The sequence below is a fragment of the Numida meleagris genome, chromosome 6, assembly GCF_002078875.1.
Source record: "Numida meleagris isolate 19003 breed g44 Domestic line chromosome 6, NumMel1.0, whole genome shotgun sequence".
Lineage (NCBI taxonomy): Eukaryota > Metazoa > Chordata > Aves > Galliformes > Numididae > Numida > Numida meleagris.
The window spans coordinates 3,998,183-4,022,131 of record NC_034414.1 but is presented as its reverse complement, the minus strand read 5'-3'; the positions used below and the strand labels follow the sequence as shown (position 1 = coordinate 4,022,131).

General features: G+C 38.7%; 1 protein-coding gene across 1 annotated transcript in view; it reads right to left on the bottom strand.

Annotated features, from left to right (window-relative positions):
* The window catches only part of NELL1 (neural EGFL like 1), a 286,742-nt gene that overhangs the window by 13,533 nt on the left and 249,260 nt on the right, over positions 1–23,949 (bottom strand). Inside the window, exon 16 of the mRNA XM_021402069.1 lies at positions 2,132–2,272. Within this exon, the coding sequence (XP_021257744.1) occupies positions 2,132–2,272 (141 nt within the window). The remainder of the gene's footprint in view (positions 1–2,131; positions 2,273–23,949) is intronic.

The following is a 23,949-nucleotide window of genomic DNA, read 5'->3' as shown; positions in this document are numbered from 1 at the left end:
CCTCACATTTTGAAATCTCTTTGTTCATATGGATTAGCAAAGTCTTTCAATTCATTTTTAACTGCTTAAGCAGTATAATGAAACAAAAGGAACTGGTTTACTCTCTTCACTACTGGTACCCTGCAGCAGTTCAGAAAAGCGACTTATTTAACTAACGTTGCTCATTTCACGTTCTGTTTATAACTTGCTTGTGGCAAGAAGAGCACCTCACCTAACCAACTTCCAGTGTGCTGTGCAGGTCAAAACGAGGGTGGTTTATTTTCACCAAAAGTCATCCTTTCAGTTTCCACAGAACATACAGAATTTGAGGATCCTTCTTGCTCTGAGATAGCCAAGAGTCCTTCACTTTAATAGTGACACAGACTTTTCAGCAACTGACCCTATCTATGGGTCATTCAAAACCACAGTCATGTCTGTGCATCTGTCTTTCAGAATCATAAAGGTTGGACAAGACCACTAGGATCATCGAGTCCAATGTCAACCCATCTGAGTCTTGTATTTTCTGAGTGAAAAAAACAGCTACCTAAGGTTGGCTTGAAAAGAGATGGAGATCACCATGGTAGCAGCACAAGCACAAGCCGATGCCAGGAATGCTGCAAATGCCCTTTATCTCCAATTTCCTCAGAGCTTTTCGAAGGCTATTTCACATCACTTTGATTTCTGATAAACTGTTTTCAATATTGCTCTGCCCATCACTCATTTTGCAATACTTATATAAACCAGAGCAGAATTCTTAACATCTGAGAACCTGGTTAAGAATATATGACTTACACATGGTATTTAAGTCACAAAATAATGTACATTTTTATTTTTTTTCCTAAGTACAGCCACCCCAATCAAATTCACAGCTGAGATTTTATCATGCTCCCTGGTCCTGGTCAGCTTTAGCCAATATATAAGAAGCTAATACAGTTTGGCAGCATAATCTACAAAATTCTGTTTTTGAAAATAAGTATTTTTCCTCTACATTTTTAAATCACCATGCTATCTCATCCCAAGGACTCGTTTCCTCTAATAGCTACAATCTGTAAAAGATTAGAATGTGTGTTACAACAATTTATAAATTCATATGAGAAAAACGTTCTAACTTTTACTTTAATTGTATACTTTAAATCTTAGAGAGAGCCCCTTGCACTTATGCCTGATAAACAGGATTTACTGCATTAAAAGAAACTCTTTCACAGAAGAAGCAGAAAAGCAAAAATGCTTTTATAGAAAATTCATAGAGATGAAGTAGCTGCAGTTCCCAAGAAAGGACAGAGAATTAAGAGAACTGCGTCTGTATCTCAATAGCAGCTACAATGGGACCCTTTGCAAATTGTTTTAAACTCATCTGATAATATCATACAGAAATGATGTACAAGACTTCCGAGAACATGTAAACAGATAGAAAAATTGTGAAGTGGAGGTTAAATACAGTTGCTGCTTTCACTATCCTCTTATTACTGCTCACTTGCTGTGTTGGGACACAAAGTGTTATGGACAGTCAGGGCACCAGACTGTGAGAATCAGCTCTAAATAAACCCTCACAGAGCCTCATTCTTTGTCCTCCCACAGAAACAAATGATCACAGAAAGAACTAACAAACTCCTCCGCACCCTTTAAAAATTCCTCTCCCTTCATGCTCTCAGGGTGTTTTTCTCCAAATATGGTGCACAAAATGCATGCCGCTATTTGCATAATTCTAAAAATAAAATGATGAAGATATGAAAGAATGCAAAACAAACACAGCAAAGTGATAAAGACATGCACCGAATGCGTTCTCATACTGCTGCACTGAAATCTAAAAACTGAGGAGCATCTCTTTCCCTTCTGTGGGCCATTCTGCTCCCCAGAAAGCCCTCCCTCCCTCCAGGTTGTAAAGCAGCTTATTATGATAAATGGCAAAGCACACTAAGTCGCACTCTGGATCTCCGAGTGCCTCCCTCCTGTAATAACCATTCAGAAATGTGATGCCTCTTAAACTGGCGTCCACACTGCGTGGCTGGGGATGCTGACAAACGCAGACACGCTTGCTTGCTTTCTCATTTTACCCTTAAACACAGAAACTGTTCAGGACAGTGTCTCAGCAGTCACTTTATAACACCATGCAGAACGCGAAAAAAACAGCGCTATGCTGATCATTGCTTACCAACACAGGACTCCCCGGAAAGAGAATAGCTTCCATTGTCATGGAAACCGCTTCTGCACTCACAGTGGTACCACCCTGGGAGGTTAACACAGCGTGAATGGTTGTGACACTCAATGATCCCCTCTGCACACTCATCAATATCTGCCTCAGAGAAAAACACAAGCCATCCAGGAAATTAATTTCCTTTGACACCAATGCTTTAGGTTGTTTTTTTGTTTTGTTTTGTTTTCATTTTTTAAGTCTTCCTTGAATGGATCATGGTTTATCATGCTTCCAAACAACAGGCACTTCAACATGACTGACGTAGCAGTAAAACAGCACAGCAGTACATCGTGGAATTTGATACACATGAGACATTCATTCACAGTGCGTTTCATTTAAAATGCAAAGCAAACATACAGAAATTTTGCTCTTTCTGTTGTTGATGTGGCTTCAGTTTGTTGGTTTTAAATCAGAAGTTAGACTGCAAACGTAAAGCATCGTAGAGCAGGTTCTGGACTGAAAGGCCGTTCGGCAGCACTCCTGCTGTATGAACAGAATGCATGTCCCACAGCACCTTGGAGAGCAACAAGCTTCTCTTTGGGACTGGCGGTCCCAGTGCTCAGCTGCAATACTTCGAGGCTGCCTGGCACTCGATGTGCCAAGACATCGGGACTCGTTGCAAACAAGAATTAATCACTTGTGTTTATATGAACAAAACAAATACCTAGTGCTTGCATAACAAAGAAAAGGCCGTCTGTGTTTCATCTGCAGGAAAACATTTAGCTGGAAGAGAATGAAGCCAATGACACCACACCAGTAAGTCTAAAGTAGTGGAAATGGAGAGCAAGTTGAAAACCCTGCTGAGTGTTTTTAAAATTTCCATAACATGGTTAATAGAGACCTCCTAATTGCTAGTAACCTTGGTTAATCACGCCTGGCACCTGGCTGCTTCTCCCCTTTGAGCATATTTCCAGCACATTTTGTAGGGTAGTAATTAAAATTAACAAATTAATTATATGTTAACCTTCTGGTAATTTAAGAAGCTATTATATTTTATACCTCTTCTTATCTCAGCGTTTTTTATTATTATTATTTTATTTTATGTTGGACAGTTTTCAGCCGGTACCTTATCAATTAAAAAGAATCTCAAGTCATCCCTAAATATTATATATACTTTCAGCCACTGAGATTTTTTCTTGGCAATTGGCACACTGAAAATACAAATAAAGTGGCCTTTACTGAACACATAAATTTTTTGAAATTAGATTCTCAATCTACATTTAGTTCTGCAAGCATTAAAAAACAAATATTGTCTGATCCTGATGCAAGACTAAGTTCAGGTTACTGAGTAACCACAGGGTGTAGTTTTTATCTCAATATAAAAAAAATATGTACATCAATGTGATTGCATTGACTGCAGGGAGTCATGCTGACACACAACAAATTTGATCTGAATGAAATATCCTTCAATACAGTTCCTTTTTTTTTTTTTAATGTTTTTCAGTCTCTCACTGCTACAACCTTTTCTGTACTCTCTTTATTTTGCAGAAGCTAATTTTAGTGTTAAAACACTGCACAAATCTAGCTGTCCATCAGTGGCGAGTGCTGCTCGCAAACTCAGACACTTTCAATTCATTACAGCAAATGGTATTTATAACCATGATCTTTTCACATGTCATGGCTGACAGACCAAGTTTAATCCTATTTGGAAAGTGAATGACTTTGCTACTGCAGGTCAATTGTAAATGAATCCTTCTTGCTTCCTTTTCTTCGCCACTGCTGAATCTGAGAATGTTCTCATTCAAAGACTGCTGCCATGGGTCAGTCCTGTACCAAGCCTCTTTGCAGTCGATTTTACATATTTAACTCTATAGTTTTCCAAAAGTTCATTTCGGAAGTTGAGCCCTTTGGAAAGTGCATTTGATTTAGGCTCATGCTATAGGAAATTAGTTGACTGGTAAGTCACTTCTCATACAGTATGCCAAGATATCAAAGCTGATCAACAGCTTGCCTAATGGAAAAGGAAGAGCATCCGTGTTTGAGTCTCTGTAGATTATACCAACAAAGTAACATATCCAAGGATCTCAAGATTATATGACTTTCTTATGGCAGTACTCTATCCATGAATAGCTTTTGGTCACTGATGGTTAGGGAGACACAAAACAATTTCTTAAGCCCGCAGAGATGGAAAAAAGCGACAGACTTTCAGTCATATTAATTCTTCCTGTACTCCTTGACATCTTAAATTAGTGGAGTTCCACCAGCAGTGCCTTACCCATGCCAGGGACAGAAACAAAAGGTGTGTCATATACCATGGGACTAGTTCACCTAATAGTTCATTTCAGTCTGCATGTGCTATGGTTTTGATAGCAGTTTTTTTCATTCAAGTTTTCTTAAAATATTCACGTAAAAGAGATCTTGTTCAGATCATTCCATTGCCTGCTTGTACCCCATCTCTGTTATTTAACTGTCATTAATACAGAATTGTCAACGGATCTGGCAACATTCCACTATAATGGCTTTGCAGAAGCTCCAAAATGGCACATTTTTCGTATTGTATAATAAAGGCACCAGTTGGTTTTAAATAAGCTCTTGCAGGATGTTAATCCAGCCTGCTAAGGACAGGTCTGTAATTTTTACTTCTACCATCCAACTTGCATTATTCATAAAGGTATTTATGTATACAAGATAAATAGGATAATTTACCTCCAAATAAAACACAGTGGTTTCAGACCTAGTGGAAAAGTAAAATTAAAATGATTCCCTTTTTTTCTAATATTTCATCATATCTAAGTCACTGTGTGATAATACTGAAAGGAAAACTACTCAGTGTGATGCAATAGCTAACAATCTACAGTTGCCTTGAGACAGAAGAGTTTTGCAATGAAAGCATATGTTCATAACACTGCAGTACTCCTTTTCATGCAAAAAATACACAGTCCTTGTCTTTGGTTCGCCATTGATCAGGAGATCTAAGCAAGAAAGACATGTACCAACAAGAAGGGGTTGCGCAAGTCTCAGGTCTCTTGAATTAAACTCATACCCTCACAGTTAACTCTGCTATTTACAGAGTCCTACAGCTTTGTGTTCCAACTCGCAGTGTGCTTCTTCAACAGCAGAACACCAGAAAAATGCACCCAGCCAACCACGGCACAAGTTCTCTGCACAACGCACTCTTCCAGGAGACGGCATTAGCAAGAAAGAGATGTCAGTGGCAGCACCAGCACACAGCTGCCCTGCTGCAAAGAGTCATCAGAATGCTTCAGATCAATCCTGAAAGCAGAGGCAACTACTTCGGGTTAGTAGAGATGAAAAAGTCTCTCTCTAAAATAATCTCCCTCGTGCCTAAATTGATGCAAGCAAATCATAATTGTGCTGTTCTACGTTTCTTATTTAAAGGCTGAATTTTCTTCTTTATTATTAACTCTTATATTGGCCATATGATTAACTCCACATGGGTTTTGAGAGCTCTCTGCAGTCACCAAGAAGGCACTGCATTTGTTCTTAAACACAGACACAAAGCAGTAAAACACTGACAATGGCCATCCTAGGAGTCTGCTGCTTTTTCCCAGTGAGCAGTAAAAAGTGCTACAACACTCCAACCTTGTCACAGGTTTACAATCCAGCATGCCTGGAATACCAATGACTCAGCAACGGTACAGCAATTTAGTTGTTAAACAAATGGCAACTTAGAATAACACAGATAACTGTATAATTTAGTTGTATTTGAATAATGACTCATGTCTGCTGCTCAGCCGCATGGGACCAGTTCATTATTAGGACCACAGAGATGCTAACAATCAGAACAGACAGAAAGACATCTGAGCCATACTTATGGATGCTTTCAATAATCAATTTCTTGCCTCACCACTGAGGTGACAGAGACCCCACTTGTATCTGACCAAAGCCAGGAACAGGCTGCTCAGGAAATCCTTCCTTGACATTTACCCTCTTTTTTAATTACTTTCATTTTAACTCATTAGGAAACTGAGGGGGGGTGGAACAGCACCAAATAACATATTCTTCTCTCTCCTGCAGTCATGGCTGTTTTCACAGACTGATTTTAATTGCATTATATTTATATTGGCCTTTGCAGTTCTCAGGCAGGAACAGTGTTGCCTGAGCAAAGGGCACAGGCTTTGGTCTGTTGTTCTATTTTGAGGACACAGCTCTAAAATACAACACTTTGGATTAGTTCAGATAGTAAACACAACTCAAATTCAGGAATAATCAATCTCACAGAACAATTTAATGGCACAAAATGGCTTTCAGAGATTAAAGGTGCGCCCACCACTCATTATAATTAAAGAACAGCTGTAATATGCTCTATTGTGTAATGCCAGATTGGTGTTATCAAGATTTTTAATCATCTGAAACGCAAGTGCAAATTTAGCATGATGAGTTTAACAAGAAAAAATGAAATTAAATTGGTATCAGAATAATAACACAGACCAGGGGTACCAGCAATTTTTAAGATTAATTTTTTTAATATATAACATCTACTTTACTGAAACTCATTTTTAATACACGCTCAAAGCTGATGTTTTTATCACTTTGGTGCATGTCTCTCTCATGTACTCTTATTTGTCTATTTGTATGCTAAATAGGCAGCACACCTGGAGTGCGCAACCTAACAGACCTGAATGACACCAATAAATGTCACTTCACAACACTGGAGCTGGAGTGGGAGTTTTTGATTCCCAAATTTAGGGACTGCTAGGTGACATGGGAAACAAAAACTGCAGTCAGGCTGCTCAGTGACAAGCATGGCAGGGATATACAAGGGAGGGGGAAGAACTATTTCATATTTAGCAATGTCTTTGAGTTTCTGTTGCAAACAGGATTGTAATTATCACTTCACAAGCCAGAAACAAACAGTCTGACTTTGAAATCAGTAGAGTAAGTGTTAAACCGGAGCACAGGCTCTCTGTCAGATTGGAGGGTCAACATGCCTCTCCAACTACAGAATCCTGAAAACAGAAGGGGTTTTAGGCCAACGTATATTTCATTTGGCCTCTTCCCATGTCTTGGAAGGACACTGCTATTGTGCTTGGTGTAGCTAGCTTGGATGGAAGAGAAAGAAACAGTTCTAAACAGCCAGTTCACCAACTACAACTTCTGCCGAGCTGAGGACTCAACTTCAGGAAAATAGCTTAGTCTACTTGTACCTGCTGGAAATACCCCACAACCCTCAGGAATTCTTCTCTTGTATTCCCTTGACGTCATGCTCTTCCTAATCGTATCAGAGTACTTTGTCAGGACTCCGAACTTTTTCTCTCTATTTTTGTATGATTTCCATCCTAAGGTTAACCATGTGCACTTAATCTGGTAACAGTTCTGTAAAGAAAGGCAGACCACCAGTCAAATGGTATTTATTAAATTCCTTTAAGTTTTCTGTAAAAGAGAGCAGTATCACCTCAATTTACAGGGGAGATGGCTGAGACACACTGAACTGACCAGAGCTGCCCAAAGCCAATACGCGAGACACTCCTCAAATTAAAAAATTGCCATTCAGTTTCCTGGCCTTGAGATTATCATTCTCTACACTCTAAAAGAAGCTCCCAAATAACCACCTCGAGGTAAGGCCAACATTCACTCCCGTCATGGGATTAATTTTTGAAGAAAAGTTCAGTGTCTTCATCCCTGACTGCTAATTCAAGTAAGTTAGGGTAGCGGAATTGTATCCACAGTTATTCCATACAATGCAGTTATTCAGGGTATTAGATATGCACACTAGAATACAACGAGAGAACAGTATCAACAGCAGAGATCTTTCATGTCAGTAGCCAGTAATCAGTGAAGCTCTCAGCACACAGAGATATGCTTCTACGAAGTTAGGATTATGTAGACTTAAAAATATATTATATATTCAAATCTGTCCTTAATAGCACAGTACTTTTATGCACAAAGCTGCTTAAAGTTAGTTCAAAGCATAAATGCTATAAATTCAGATTCATTTAATTTTCAGTGACTGGTAAGACCATATTAAAAACATATTACAGATTGTGGAATTACATTCCAATAAATCCGGATGGCAAAATACATTATGTATCTGATAAAAAGATTAATTCATCAACCAGAATCAGAATTCTTTTGGCAATTGATTTTGGCATACTGCAACTGAAGAGTTACAGATTCCTTGCCAACGTCACAGAATTTGAGAAGAATCACCTTCTGGGGATATCTGTTAAAACAAAATAGTTGATGTTCTGAAAAGGAATGCTCACTCCAAATAAAATTACTAAAATAATTCAGATGCAGGCTGCAGGCTTGTTCATCAGAGTTACAAGAGATGAATGTACCTTCGTATAAAACAGGACAGTGACAAACAGCATTCTCAGCCGAACACGTCCATCGTCTGTAATCCAGCATGCTGTGCAGAAAGAGTCATTCAAATGACATTAGCTATACCCATCAGAGCTTCACTGATGAGCCCTAGCAGTATTATCCAGTGGTAGCAGACTAATTCATGCACAGTCTTTAGGTATGTTACATAACCAATACATCACTCTATCTAGCACTTGAAATGCTAAAGTTCAACGTCAAAGAGCCGTAGAAATACCTATTATTTTATCTAGTACATCCTGTGACAGAAAAGAAATGCTCTCTACCATGCATTCTTCATTCTTTGCCTCAAAGAATTTTAAAATGATTCACATAAGTTCTCCTCCACTTCATTGGGAAACTTATATTGCACGACGAATAGTCTGCAATGTTAGGAAGTTCTGATTATTTTGAGCCCTTCCTTAATCGAAGGGTAAAATAACTCTTGGAAAAACAATCTCACTGCTAACAGGAGGCATCAGCTGATGAGAAAATGATAAGAAGCACTTTTTCTTCACTGTGGCTGGGGTGGGGGAACATCAGCCATTCCCCTTAAAATTCTTCTCCAAGCATATACCACTGTGCAAAGGGCACAAGGAGCAAAGCTGAATCACAGGTTTAGATTCTAATAGTGTGTATGCCCTATAGCACCCCGGAGACTTTAGTAAGTTTAATAACGGGAAATATTCTCAATTAGTTTTCTTAAATCATAGAATGATTAACAGCTTCAGAAAACCATTTTCATCCATACAGTAATAAACTCTCCCAAGGAAGCAAATCCCCAAACAAGCAGAGTAAAAAGAGCTCTTGAGATCATAAAAGGAATAATGCAAAGCTCTCTGCATCCTTAATCAGGGAAGAAAATGGTTCAGGATAGGTTGATCAATACAGAGCATATGGAAAAAATGCATACTCTTGGAGAATATGCCAACACAGTTTCTCATAAGGAGGGTGAAATTTGTGGTGGGTATTCCAGACAACACACTGAGTTCCAGCTACTATCATTCAGTGGAAGATGCCTGTCCACTCTGGAATAGGTACATATTTATTTTGGGTAATAGGAAGGCTACAGAAAAAAATCCTTAGAGACACCAAATAACCAAAGACTGGAAGAATTGTTTAAAAGAAAGCAAAACTCTTTCATTGTGTTCATAATGCAAGTAAAGGTCATTCTCTTTTTTGGTCTCCTTGAGCTTTCTCCAATCACACCACCACTCATGCATCTATCCACCCCCAATGCAGTTAAATTTACCCAGTTTCCTAACTCCATCATGCCACATGCATCATGAAAAAAAAAGGTGGTTTGTGTTGTGATTTTCCATGCATAGTACAGTAAGTGTATTGAGACACATTAAAGAAACATGCTTTCCTGGACAATTTGGACAGCACTATATTTCATGGCACTAAATAATCAGTGAAAATGATTTAAGAAATCTAGTTGAATTTTCAAAACAAAAGAACAGTCCAAACATCCCACTCAAACATGCTTAAAGAGGGCCAGCATTAGGCACACCTGACAAGGGACGCTCCAGAACTGTCCTGAGCCTCCTCAGCAGTCACTGAACAGGTAATTGAATGGGCTACTACTGACTGCTTAATATCTTCTATCTTTGTCATCTAGTTGAACCAGAATTCACGGTCATGTTAGGCTTATTTGTTCCATATGTTATTACAGACTTTAAAAATGTAAACACAGGAATTAAGCTAAAAATGTTCCCCCCCAAAAAAACGAAGTTCTTGGTTCCCATTACAAAAAGAAGAAAAAAAAAGTCAAAAATCTTGAAACACTTATCAAAATGAACTGGTCACGTCTGGTGCAGTTTTAAACATAACTGAAAAGAAGAAAGTATACCAGCAGGTAAGAAAGCTCAGTGCTACAATAAATAAAATTTTCCAGGTGAAAAACTCAACAAATGCTTGGGATGAAGAACTTCAGCCATTACTGCTATCCTCTTTTTAAACACTGCAATGAGTATTTCCAAACAAGTAAGAAGTGACTGTTTCCTTAGCACAAAATGTGCACTTTGAAGACACACGCTCTCTTTCATTTTTTAATTACAGACTGAATTTATAACTTCACTAAACCATTAGTTGCAGACTTTGATCAGACCCAGTTTTCCCAGACTGGGTGCTGCTTCAGACATCAATAATTCCAATTAAACCAACTCTGAGATATGACTACATAATTTCTCTAAGCAATTAAAAATGTACAACAGAAATAAGCAGAAAATCCTGAAAGAAAAGCCGGGGGACTCATCAAATGTTAATAATAATCATAAATACATTGCACTTCTATACCATCTTTCATCCTGTGATCTCCAAACATTTCCTAAGCATTATGTAATGTTACAGTACTTTGTGGGGAACAATGCAAAATTATAACAAAATTTTGTTTGCGATTATCTGAAAGGGTTTTGATTTTTTTCAGTATGAAAATAGTGTCCATTGCTTACTGTGTGAATAAGGTTAAAAACACAGTTATCAAAATTAGTTTTGTGTCCTCAATTTCATTGAATTGAACAAGTTTTATTATACATAAGTTGAATGCAATTGCTTTTCAGCAGCACTCCCCAAGTTAGGAACTACTGACAGTAAGTGATTGCATTATTTGAACACTGCAACGTAATCACAGAATCATAGAATGGCTTGGGTTGGAAGGGGCCTCAAGGATCATCATGTTCCAATCCCCTTCCCACAGGCAGGGCTGCCAGTCAGGAGATCAAGTACTAGATCAGATTGCCCAGGGCCCATCCAACCTGGCCTGAAACATCTCCAGGGATGGGGCACCCACAGCTTCTCTGGGCAGTCTGTGCCAGTACCTCACCACTCCCTCATTAAAGAACTTCCCCTGACATCTAATCCACTCCCTTAAGATGCTCCTGCACAATCATTCCACAAGAGCTGGCACACTAAAGTACATTCAGTTGTACAGGAAAAATCATTTTGAACTTTGCAGAATCTCACATGGCTACAAGGTCTCAATGTCTGTGTTTGAGGTTTTGGGGGGGGTTCCAAAACCACAATGAACCAATGAGCAGAGTAAATGGGGGACTGGAAGCAACCATTACCTGAGGCGTAACACTGGTGCTACTACGCTGCTGTGTTTGGTCTTGATGGAACTGTTCTCTGCATTTGTTTCCTTGTAAACAAAAATTTCTGATACTACAGAAACCTTTAGCAGCTCTTCAGCAAATACTTCCGATAGCGTGGATGTTAATGAATACATCGATACATTAATTATACAAAATGGTTAATGAATACATCAATACATTAATTATACAAAATGTTCTTGTTCTGCAAAGAGTTTCTAAATAGGCATGTATTTATGCACATTTCTGTAAAAAGATATTCTGCTTTTATCACAGTATGAAATACAACCTAAGTCAATAAACGATCATGGGCAGTGGAAATTATTCTTAGGGCTACGTGAAAGCGCCTCATGTCTCTGTCTTGAAGGCGTGCACTCCTTGAAAGCCCACAGAGAAAGCGTTCCCTGCTTGACAGTGACTTAGGCCAAGGGTTGTTCCAAAGCAGGTGAATACTAAATCCCAGTAAAGCATGTTGCACACTGTTGTCAAGAAATTTGGGACCTCCAAATTGTGAGATTCCTATTACTTATAGTTCTTAACCCGTGCCAACTCAGAAATCCTACAGGCTATCTTCTAATTTATTAAATACACTAAATACATGCCTTCATTAAGAACATACTACCCTAAAATTAGCCAGTCTTTTGAACAGGAGTCTTGTTTTCTTCAACATAAATTCAAAGAATCCTTTTTTTTTTTTTCTTTTAAAGTAGAGGCCATTTATTATTCTCCTTAGGGATATTTTCTTGATAAAACTACCACCCTCTTCATTAAGTGAAAATGCAGTCTCTAGCTTCACAGATTTCAGTCATCAAAATAAGTGCAGTTCAAACATTATAGCCTACATACAGCTCTTTCAGAAATACATCCAAATGTACATCTAAATTATAATGCTCTCCAATATGTCCACTTCAACTGCTAATAAAAGGTTACTACCATTAAGATGTTGTCTTCGTTTGTTTCAAAACAGTAATTTTTACACCCACATTTTATCAAGAAGCAGAATCATCTTGTCAGGGTGGTAAGCACAGAGTACCAAGACAGGTAACACGGAAGCTCCTGGCAGGCAAGAAGGAATTGGAATAATAAGAGAACATTTACAGTCCTCTTCCACTTCTGCCAGCTCTGCCTCTCAGAAGCGTAGCTGGGAAAGAACCAGCATTACTGAACCAATATGTTTTAAGTGCAGTTCTTTGTTTCATAAGAGACTGCGTGTATTTCATTAGCATAGCCCAGCTTTTAACTTAGAAAATGCAAAATACGAGGGCTAAGGGCCACCAGCTGCTAGCTCACAAAGACTAGCAGCCTCACCTGTGCCAAGCTGCAAGCATTTGTTGGGCAGAGCAACCACAGGGGAGGAAGGCAGTGCTGGTGATGGATGCATTCAGAGTAAGGGCAGGATGGCACTGCAGTCTTCTGTGTCACACGAGAATTGCAGAAGGAGCTCACAGGTGCCTAATTAAACAACTCCACCATTCTTTTTCAGTCACTTTCATTTTGACCTTACAATGAAGCCCCTGCATGCACAGTCCACTGCTGCCTACCTTTTAATGATATTTTCTTCCTGAAGAAAATCAAACATTTAACTGAGGGTTACCTATTTTATTACAGTGCCCACAGCTTAGTAGTCAGACACCAAACAGCATGCATGGATCTTTTTCCTTTTGAAAAATAAAAACAAAAGCAAAAACAACAAAAACCCTAGCATAAAATGGCATCATCTTGTTGTCCTCTGTGTACCACAGAAGAACACCTGTTCCACGGTTTGAAATCATTCCTTTGGATCTGAGTTTCCAATCACCTGTTGCTCATCCTGTATAACTGGAAGTAAGCTGTAGAGGTGTGACTGTATCCCATATTCCCACAACAGGCATCAAAACCCCTTCAAGCACAAATATGATGACATTCATCTCGTCCGGCTTTCAGATGGATGGAAAGAAGGTATCTGTCTTAGAGGTAGTTATCTAGATCCCATTTATCATCAATGAAAAGCTGAGTGCTTTTACACTACAATTTATCTAACACTTACTTTAGATGCCTCCTTAGAAGACATGATGCGTTAGAAATGCCTATTTTTCTCCACTGACTATAGAAGTTGTTTAGCTGACTATCTCAAAGGCAGACAGCTGTAATCTCTCCCGTTAAAAAAGAGTAAGATGAATTCTATTTCACTTGGCAATGTATTCATCTACAGGAATTAGTGACAGCGTGTTGCAGTGATTTGTAAACCTAAGTTATGCAGCAGTGTCAGACTAGTTCAGGCTGGCAGGGCCCTGAAAGGCTTCTGGCCCAAGCTGCTGCCCCAGTAAGGCACACGCTGTGGGCAGACCTGAATGCTCAGGTCTGCAGCTGGGTGGCTCTTCCAAGGACAGAGACTGCATAGCCCCCCTGGGATCTTCAGTTGCTGTTTATGCCTCATGGGGAAAATGTTGGAACCTCTCCTACTCCAGTGTATGCATCATCTTTATCTTCCCTTCATAAAGCCCTGTAAAAAGCTTGGCTCCATCTTCTTGATAACTTCCTGCAGGTGCTGGGGCTGCTGTTAGGTCCTGCTAAAGCTGTCTGCTTGCAGGCTGAATAAGTCCCATAGCTCAGCCTCTCTGCAAAGGGCAAGTGCTTCAGCATGGATCACCTTGGTGGCTCTCCAGATTATCAACGTTTTTCTTCTTTTGAGGGCCCAAAACAGGACACAGCATTCCAGATGTAGCCTCAGGAGTGGGGAGTGTGATGTATCATTGCCCTCAGTAACTCATCTGTGCTCCTGTTAATACCCAGACAGAGAAATTGCTGCTCCTTGTGTGACTGCTGTGCTCACCCACAGCGCTGGCTTCCTCCTTCTGACTGATTTCCTCTGGGCAGCTGGCTCTGTCTGGCCACTGTGGGTATTCCAAAGGCATCTTTGATGCTTCCTTCCTTCCTCCTCTTGCCTAGTTGCTCTGTGGACACTGCCTCCTGTTCAGATGCGCATTCTTGAGCCATCACGTTGTCAACTGATGGATTCCTTTTGCACTGGCAGCAATAATAACTGTAGTAGCCTGCATCAGCTCTGAGAAAGGACGCCACAGAACAAATGGGAGGTTATCTGTTCAGTAAGCTGAAGATGAATTAGAAGAGATCATCTTCAAGGTGGTGGTGTTTGGACAGTACATACACAAGCAAGCTACTGGGGATGTTTTGGCCTCTTTAATGGTCTACTGGGAGACACTTGATGGAGGAAGCAGTTTGAAAGATATGAAAACAGTGCTTCTAACGATGCTTTGAGGGAGCAATTTTACAATGAGCCCTTGCCGGCTTTCTGTTGTTCTTGATCGATTTTTTCCCCTTTTCTCTTACAGAATGAAATGCTCAGGTGACATTACAAAGAAGAGCTACTAATCCTAGTGCAAGGAAGAATTCCAGACGTACTAACACAAACAGCTTCCTTTTTGTTGGACAAGCTTTGCGGCATTGTTCTAAGCTGGGTGCTTTTTTGTTGCTCTGTTCCAGAAGAGTATTCCTACCCTTTCAAAGCTAAACAACCCATACTTGCTCTGCTGGCAAATGTACGAACAAGCTCCGTGCCTGCTTGTACATGCCAGTCGTCATTCAGCCCTCATGTGAATTCTTTTAAGAACACATCTGCAACAAAGATTTTTTTTTGGCTTAAGCACTCATAGGACAGTCCCCTTTTAAAATAAATTTATCCATTTCTGAGGTAGGACTGGAATCGTCTGAACTGCTTTAATAGCTTTCATATTTTATAACCTTTCTCATCAAAGTTTAAATTTTTACCTTCATTAATATTGCTGTAAGTCAAAAATGACTGTTTTTTAGCTGGTAGAATTATACCAAAAGACATAAAAGACAAAATGAGATGAGAATAGAGCATCCTGGGAAGAACTGAATATGCATGCATCTATTTTTCTGGCTGCGACTCTTCATTCAAAAATCAAAAAAAAAAAAAAAAAGAAAAGAAAAGAAAAAGAAAATGTTTTGCTTACTCTATTGCAAGCCATTAAAAATTGTACACAGTATACAAAGGAATCCCTTTCTTTACCAGTCACTGCCAGCCCTGGAGCAATCTACAGCAGCTAATCAAGGCACACAGTTATGCAGGCAAGGACAAAGAGAAAGCAGTCAGATCTAATTTGTCAAATACCATTTTCTAAAGATTAATATTTTCAAGATCCCTTTCCCATCTATGTCAAAGTCTTGGAGCATGCTGTGGTCAAAAAAGTTCAACTTCACATCTCAAATCTGCTGTGCTTTCACCTCAGCATAACAACCGTGAAGGTACTGTGTCCTCTGATGCAGTTCCCAGAGGAGGATATACAGCACCACGCTTGAGTTTCAGGGACTGTGCTTTCAGGAAGGAGATTCTATACCACAGGCGGAGCAAAATATTTAATGTTGTATAAATAAATAAGAAAAATAAAAAATAAATAATAACACAAAAAGCCGGTGTAGAAAACTTAGTTCTGAACAAAACTTCCACCTTTTTGACTACATCAAGGCGTGCCCCATTTGTTGCAGAGGAGTTTGGCACAGATCAAAGCATCTCCTGGCTGTGTTGTACTGAAACTGAAGTGTCAAACTGTTTCACTGCAACACTAATAAGAAATGCTTTGATGTGTGTATTTGTGTGCCTATGTGTAAAGCACTTTAGTCATTGCTTAGTAGCTACCCATCATGTTTTATAAATAGATTACCCAAACTGTAATTTCACATTATGATATGTCACTGGAAGCAACCCATATCATCATATTAGTGTTGCTGACATGTTATCAAGCAGGATAGAGATGAATACTAAAGCAACCTTCTGAAATGGAGACATTTCCTGTGGAACAGATATTTGGTGCTTCCATCAGAGAATGTGGTGCAACGGAGCAGTGACAGGTCTAAAGATTGTCACTCAGGTACTTCCTTTGATGAAATTAGAGCTATGGAACATGAATGTCCTGAGTTTGAAGGTTAATGAAAACAAGAAGTGTACAAAGAATTTGCCTGCAGCCTGTCCCCAGGTATGCCCACAGGAACAACTCCATGATAGGATCTTCTATCCTCAGTACATTATCTCCATAGCTTTAACATCAAATCATATCTGATCCCTTCCAAAATACACACTGAGCAAAAGCTTACTAAAAAATGTGGATCCCCGTTTGTGTCCCTGGACAACAAGAACCTGCCTCCGGGCAGAGCCTCTCCTCCAGCACCCCTAAGGGAAGAGAGCACACCCCTCCCACAGTGTGATGCTTCTTCCCAGCCCTCCCAGCAGCACTCAGGGACAGCATGGCTCCCACTGCAGCAGGACGCAACCAGGGAAATGGAAACGTTCACCTGAACAAGAGTCACCCTTGCATCTCCAAAGAGAACAATTATCAGACACATTCAGACAACTATCTTTGCAATCTTTCTCTCTATTCTTTTCTTTTTTTAACATGCAAAATATTAGGAAGTCAATATCATGCACCGTATTAACACAACTGGAAATTCAGAAAAAAAGCCACTATAATAATTCTATTTTTTTCTACTGCTTTACAGTTCAAGTACAATGACTATAACAGAGAGAGATCACAGCACATCACTATTTTAGCTCTAGAGAGGGCCCAACTCTGGAGGTGCCGAGAAGCACAGACCGTGCTGCCAGTTGCTCCTTTTATGTTGGAACAATTTTTATCATTTCCAGGAAAACGGGAAACATTTTAATGTGCAATTAACCAGTTGGATTGCTCAGATTCACATCAATTACCCTTATTATTTGGCTATGCTACTCTTTTTGGCAAGAGAACACTATATATTTTCCTTTAATTTTAACAAGTCCCCTTCAACTCAATAGATCCATACATTTCTGCCTCTTGAACAGCATTACTTTTTTTCTCTATTTTTCTCTTTTTTTCTCTCTATTTTTTCTCTGTTACTGTGTAGTTTCCACCTAAAGTTTGTGGTCTTAATGATTTATTAACTACGAATGTCTGCATTGATAATTAGGGACTATTTGCTGATATGCATTAGCATTAGACAACCAAAAACAGCTGTCTATTCCAATAACTTATGGAAAATACACCAATACTGTATCAGAAAATATCTGATCCACGTTCTCTAGCATTGATTACCAAATGCAGTTTTCTTGTACATCAATAATATTTAATAAAACATATGTTCTTATCATTGTATTTTGAAAAGTTGTGAGTTTTCTTTTATGAAAATTTTATATTTCTGTGATTTTCTTGTTTTATATTACTTCATAACACAATGTGCAATTCCAGTGCTGATAGGCAGCATTTTAAATCCTTTATTTTTTTAAGTAATTTGGGCGGTTGCTATTTGATACTGCTTCCCTAATTTCTACTATAATTTAATGGCTTAATACTAATATATACACAAGTAACGCTGGAGAGCCATGAAAAGCCAACAAGGAAAATGATGTGCAACATACAAACAGAACAGCAATGCCCAAAATTTTAATATACCTACTTGTGAATTTCTAAAAATATTTTTAGATTAACAGAGCAGAATACTTCATACCAAAACTTAGTTTTTGACACATGACTGTGTTCTGTCAGAATAAATTCCAGCTTCTTTGTTTCATCAACATCCTGAGTTGAATTACACTCCCAACATGTCATAGGAACCTGTCCTAATATATGGTTCACAGACAGAGGAAAATGAGCCTGGAGACATGAAAGAAGCACCTATGCTCACAACAGTGGCCTCGTCAAGAATTAAATCTACAGCCCATGAATTTACTTCTGACTGCAGACACTAAATTACACCCCTACATGCAGCAATGCTTTTTAAATGTGACAGTTTGGATATCACTTAGTGTTTAATATAGAACCTTAAACTGTATTAAGTAGCCTGAACAAAATCTGCCATACTACAAAGAATGTACAATTTCATAGATGAAAGAATAATTTTCATTTCTGTTATACGGTACTAAATTAAATTTCTTTTCCAGAAATAAACCACTTTCTATTTGCATTATAATTAAACTACATGACACTTTCCATGAATAATAGAAGTACTTTCGGGTGCCCCATTTTGGCCCTTTAATCTTTCGAAAGGCAGAGCTGGAAACAAAGTGGCCAGAGAAAGAAAATAGAAAAAAAATGAGCACAAATGGTGAAGATACAGAAAGTGCGTGCAAAATGGTAGCAGTCCAGTTCAGCACTGAATAGCCTATCTTCATAATTATATACTCCCATGTATTATTAGTACTTCTAATAAGGAAGAAATTTCTACTCTGAAATGAGCCTATTTCAAAAACTTGTTTAAAGATTACCCCATACCTCACTCCTCCAGTTCCAACAGTGGCAAGCGAATCCTTCCACAAACAAAGGAGGATGCTTTGAAGTAACAGGAAGCAACTTCTGTTCTGCTTCCCCGACCCACTGGCATTTTGTTAGCTCTTTTAAAAAAACAAACAAAAAAAAAGCATAAGGGAAATTATTTCAGTCCTTGTGTCCTCGTACTGGCAGTGCCACTGTTCTGCTGGGTAAGGATGGACACAACACTAAGTTGTTGGTACTTACATCCCCAAAGACTTTGGGAACGGGAAGAACAGAGCTACAGAACAAATAGGAGCATTGCTCCCAGTTCTCAGGCAGCACATCACAGACAGGAAGAGACAAGCAGAGAGAGAAACACAGACACACAGCCATCCCTGGATTAAACATTTATCAGTACTGGAGGCCAGCAGAGTCACCTAAGCACTCTCCTAGGACACTACGTCCAGGCTTATTTTGCTGGACAAATCAGCCTTTTTGGGCAACAGCTCAAGCACAGTCAGCCCAACTACAAAACATGAGGTTAACAGTATCTGTGCCCCAATGCACTAATCATTCTGAACTTGATGATCTTTAAGGTCTTTTCCAACCTGAGCAATTCTATGATTTGGCCAATCTGCAAGCCATGTACACCTACAAACAGAAATGCTCAGCCTAATGTCTCCCACAAAAAGCAGCAGCTACCATTGGGTCACAGGTGTGCTGGGCCATGAACCCAACTGTGGGGCATCTTCTTGCAATGCTGTGGGGGTTAGTATGTTGTCTCAGTAAAACTTAGTTGGAGAGTACAGTGGTTTGGCCATGAATTAAGTGGAGGGCTGGTCATTCCAGATACATACAGAAGTAGAATTTAAGGTCTCTAGAACTGTTTGCCTGTGAAAACAGGAGTGTTCATAGACATCTTATTAGAGAAATTAATGGCAGACTGCACTGTGAGACACGTAACCGTCACAACCACACTCCAAGTAGCTGAATTGCCTCGGAGATCCAGGCTTTTCCAACTATGCCATTGCATCACACTCACCAGTAAAATTGGAATTACTGTATCCTTCATGTTTCTGGAAGCTTACTGATAAAAAAAAAAAGAGAGAGAGAACTGGAGGAGATAATTTCTTCAAGAATTTGTCTTGGAGCTCATCCCATATTTTCAGCAAAGACATACATAACTGGGGCACAGCTGTTGTTGGTACAACTGATACAACTTTGGAAAACATTGCCAATGCCAGGGAACACTGAAATTTCATTCTGAAAGAAGGGAAAAGTCATTATGAGTTGACTAATAGAAATGGAATGAAAAGTAATGATATAAAGTGCCTTGTGATTCCACTTGAGAGCCTAATAATGAGCATTTCTGCTAAAAGATAGGAAATTATCAGTGAGAAATGACTGGGGAGGATAAAGACCTATTAATCACAGGACCACAAAGTAGGACTACTTTAACTGGAAAAGGCAACAGCTATTCTAGAATTTATCAGAAGAAGGATTTATAACAAACACAAAAGACTTAATGACATAAAACAAGGCATGGTGACACATCTCAATACAATTTTTGTCACGTCTGCTTAAAAAAAAGAAAACCAACAAATGTAAATGTGAACAAAGAGAGCCACTAGGATATACAGGTGCATTAATAATCTATTTTATGAAATGTAATGTAGTGCTCCTCATTTATCTGGTCTGGTACATTCAAAGCCAAGAGAAGATATGATTCCTTTGTGCAAGCTCATTAGGGGGCAAATAATAAAAAAAATTCCATTTATGATGAACAAGTGTCAAAACATCAATGTAAGTATTACTTGTCAGGAATAAAGCAAGGCTGGAAATCGTGGAATCTAGCAATGTCTAGATAAGCATTCTAGGCTAAGTAGCATACTAAGGTTTTTTGTTCTGTTGAATTGTCGCTTTTTTTAAATCGTAAAGATGATTATGTGACAAAGTCACTTGTGGTAAGTGGGAACTAAATTAGATCATCTGGAAGACCCCTTGTACTGTGTACTATGCTAGGTATTTTATTGCTTTGTAAATAATAATTATTAATATATGATAAAATTCTAAAGAAGTCAGGACTGCTCATTCTTGATATAATACTGGATACCACAGATAAAACCCTGTGATGTCCTTTCTCTTCACTGTGTAACAAGGAACTGTCTGATTTTTATTCGAATGTTGTTCTGCCAGCTATCAAGAACTATCTAACACAGACAAATAATAGTTGTTCATTCTTAGACTAGCCTTGAATGCAAAGTACACTTTGTTTGTGGTTTTTTTGAGACAGAAAAACAGGAAGGACCAAGGAAAAGAAAGCTATTGTTATTTCAAGATACACTTCCCAAAAATGTTTTACATTTTCAGCTTCTCCTACAACGTTCCTGGGAATCAGCCAGATCTATCTACATATAAACCACACAGTTTACAAGTAACTATCTTCTCTTTCCCATAAGACCCAATAGATTTTAAGAGCTAATTTAAAAACATTACAATTTCTTGTTCAAATGTGCAATTAAGAAGAGAAATGAAGATTGAGAACAGCAATGGCAGAAGAACTCTAAACTTTATATTACACAATTAACATTTTAAGTAGAGCAGGTCAAAATAACTGGGCTGTTTACTTGTTTGCAGCGTTGGAAAGTGAAATAATCATGCTTCAGGTCAAATAGTGCTTCATTTATTCTTTAGAATTATTTTAATGTTTTCCGGGGTTTGTAAAAGATGTTTCACACAAAACTGGAAACATTTACAGAGGTTTTCAACACTGTTCATAGGCTTTCAAACAGATAGAATAGTACATAGGACCTTTACATACGGAATAGCCATGAAGCATTGTTAGGTTGTTTATTAAGCTCTGTATGTGTGTAGAGAGAATAAAGAAAATTCTGCTGGAAAGGCTGAACAGTTCATTTAACCAAAATTCGGTCCCTCTAACTATGGAAAAAAAATAAAGTTAAATACTCGAGGTTATAAAAGATCATCTTCCAAAGCTCATTAGGACTACTGCTAAGCAGTAAAGCCATACGGATTTTATTTTTTTTTCACTTCGCAGAAAATACGTAAATAATACAGGCCAATTTTCAGTACATTAATACCGATGACATTGAGATGAGTCACTGTGCTCTGGTTGTTCTACCTTGAGCACTGGTATTGGCCCAACCCCTCTGTCCTGAGGAAAAGGAAGTACACAGCACAGCAAGGCATGGAGCAGACTGCAGTCTGAATAGGACATTGTACAAAAATAACAGCAAAGCCAACACCACCTTGGAAAGAATGGACAAAAGGACTCTTCCCTTCAGCTCAGTGCTCCTGGTGGGATCTTAGCTGCAGTAGTATGTCCACCAAAGAGCAGACAAAAGAGCTTAATGCAAGATGTGGACCAACAGAAGATCCGGGGGAGAGGTTAACAAGAACAATCAGATGCCTAGAAAACGAGGCTTCAAGGGAAGACTGAAGTAAAACCAAAATGAGAATAATATGCAGATAAATGTAAATTGGACATATGAAAACAGGTCTTCATTGCAAAGAGGACTGCAGTGACATGCTTTAGCAACATAGTTTTAAGACCTTAAGAAAAAAATTAACCGTGAAGATAGAAAAGCATATGAATAGGTAGCTGCGCAATCTGCATCCATGAAGATTTTTAAGCATATGCTATATACATGTGTGAAGAAATGGTTCAGCACATCCTGTAATACGTCAACAAGACTTGAGATCCTGTCCAGGCTTACTTTCTGAGTCTGATTTTGGGCAGATGTAACTGGCCCTCAGTCATTTTGTCTCAGTTACTGACTTTAGTGAACTCAGTAGTAGAAGCAAAACAAAACAACAAAGCACCACATTGTTTCTTTATGCAGCTTTCACTGCTTCAGTGTTCTGCTAAATGCACTTGTCGGGAGAGGAAGAACAAGTGGCAACACAGCTCCTTGAGTTCAGATACTGGTACCAAAGCAAAGAATGAGCCACATGTCCAAGATATTGTATTTAAAATTCTTTCTGGCCTATTGGATACCTTTAAATGAGATAGTTCTAAATATTCTGCTATGAACAGCTTCTTTTAAGCACAGTTTTGTAAAAGTCTGCCTATTTCTCTTTCTCCTGCCTGCAATGGCAAGAACTCACTAGTTTGCTTTTGTGACTAGCCCATCAAATCAAACTTGGCAGGACTCTTTTCTGTTTCAGATTTTTACCTTGGTTTTCCTTTAGTATTCGATCACAAAGTAACAGGGCTCTTGTTGAAGAATGTTCCCATTAAAGAGTTTTACCTTGAGGAATTGGAGTGAGCCACATTCCTAGAAGTAGAATCTAACAACCTCCAGAGCAGAGGATGACATTTCTGTTCAGCCAGGTTCACAGCTGAAGTATTACACATTGTGTCAAAGAAAAAAGCCAACAGACAGATGACAAAAAAAAGATTTCAAGAAAATTTGGTCCACTGTTATTCATTACTGCCAACTAGCTCAACAAATTTACAACTGTATAAAATCAGTGCAAGTCAGTATAAAATCGAGTGCTTTTCCTCAAAGGCAGCAATATATTTGATCATATTTTAGGGCAGTTACTGCATTCCTTATTAGGTAAATATTCATTTTAAGAGTGTTAGACGCCAAGTGCTGCAACCATACATACATAAAATGGAATATATAAATTAAATTACAAGATACTGAAGGATGTCACCGCAACATTTTCACTGAAGAAGCTGACAGCTCTGTTATTGTCTAGAACAGCATCTGTTAACTCCTAGATAACATCTGATTCTTAATTCAACACAAGCATATTTAGTTTACATTTTTTATGACTTTCCAAAAATACTTAATACTGTAGCTTGCTAGCTGCAGCGTATAGCTACAGGTGGAAAGAAATATATATATGTGGCTGGAAAGAAATATAGGCTCCTTCACATAATCAGCAATGAAATGGAAGAATCATAAAGTTTAACCGCAAACCTAACAAATGTGGAGGCACAGAGTGGAAAAATGTAGGGAACAAACCCACTCCCCATGCTTGCACATGTTTTTCAGTTGCTAGAAAGCACTACGCTCTTTGGAGTGGAGCGTTTACTGACAGGGTGGTGTGTTAAGCCTGAGTTTATGCCCCTTCTCATCTCATTTCTCAAAGCATTTACACTGTAAGGTGCCCTACTAAGCAGTGTTAGGCTGTCTAAAGAGGTTAG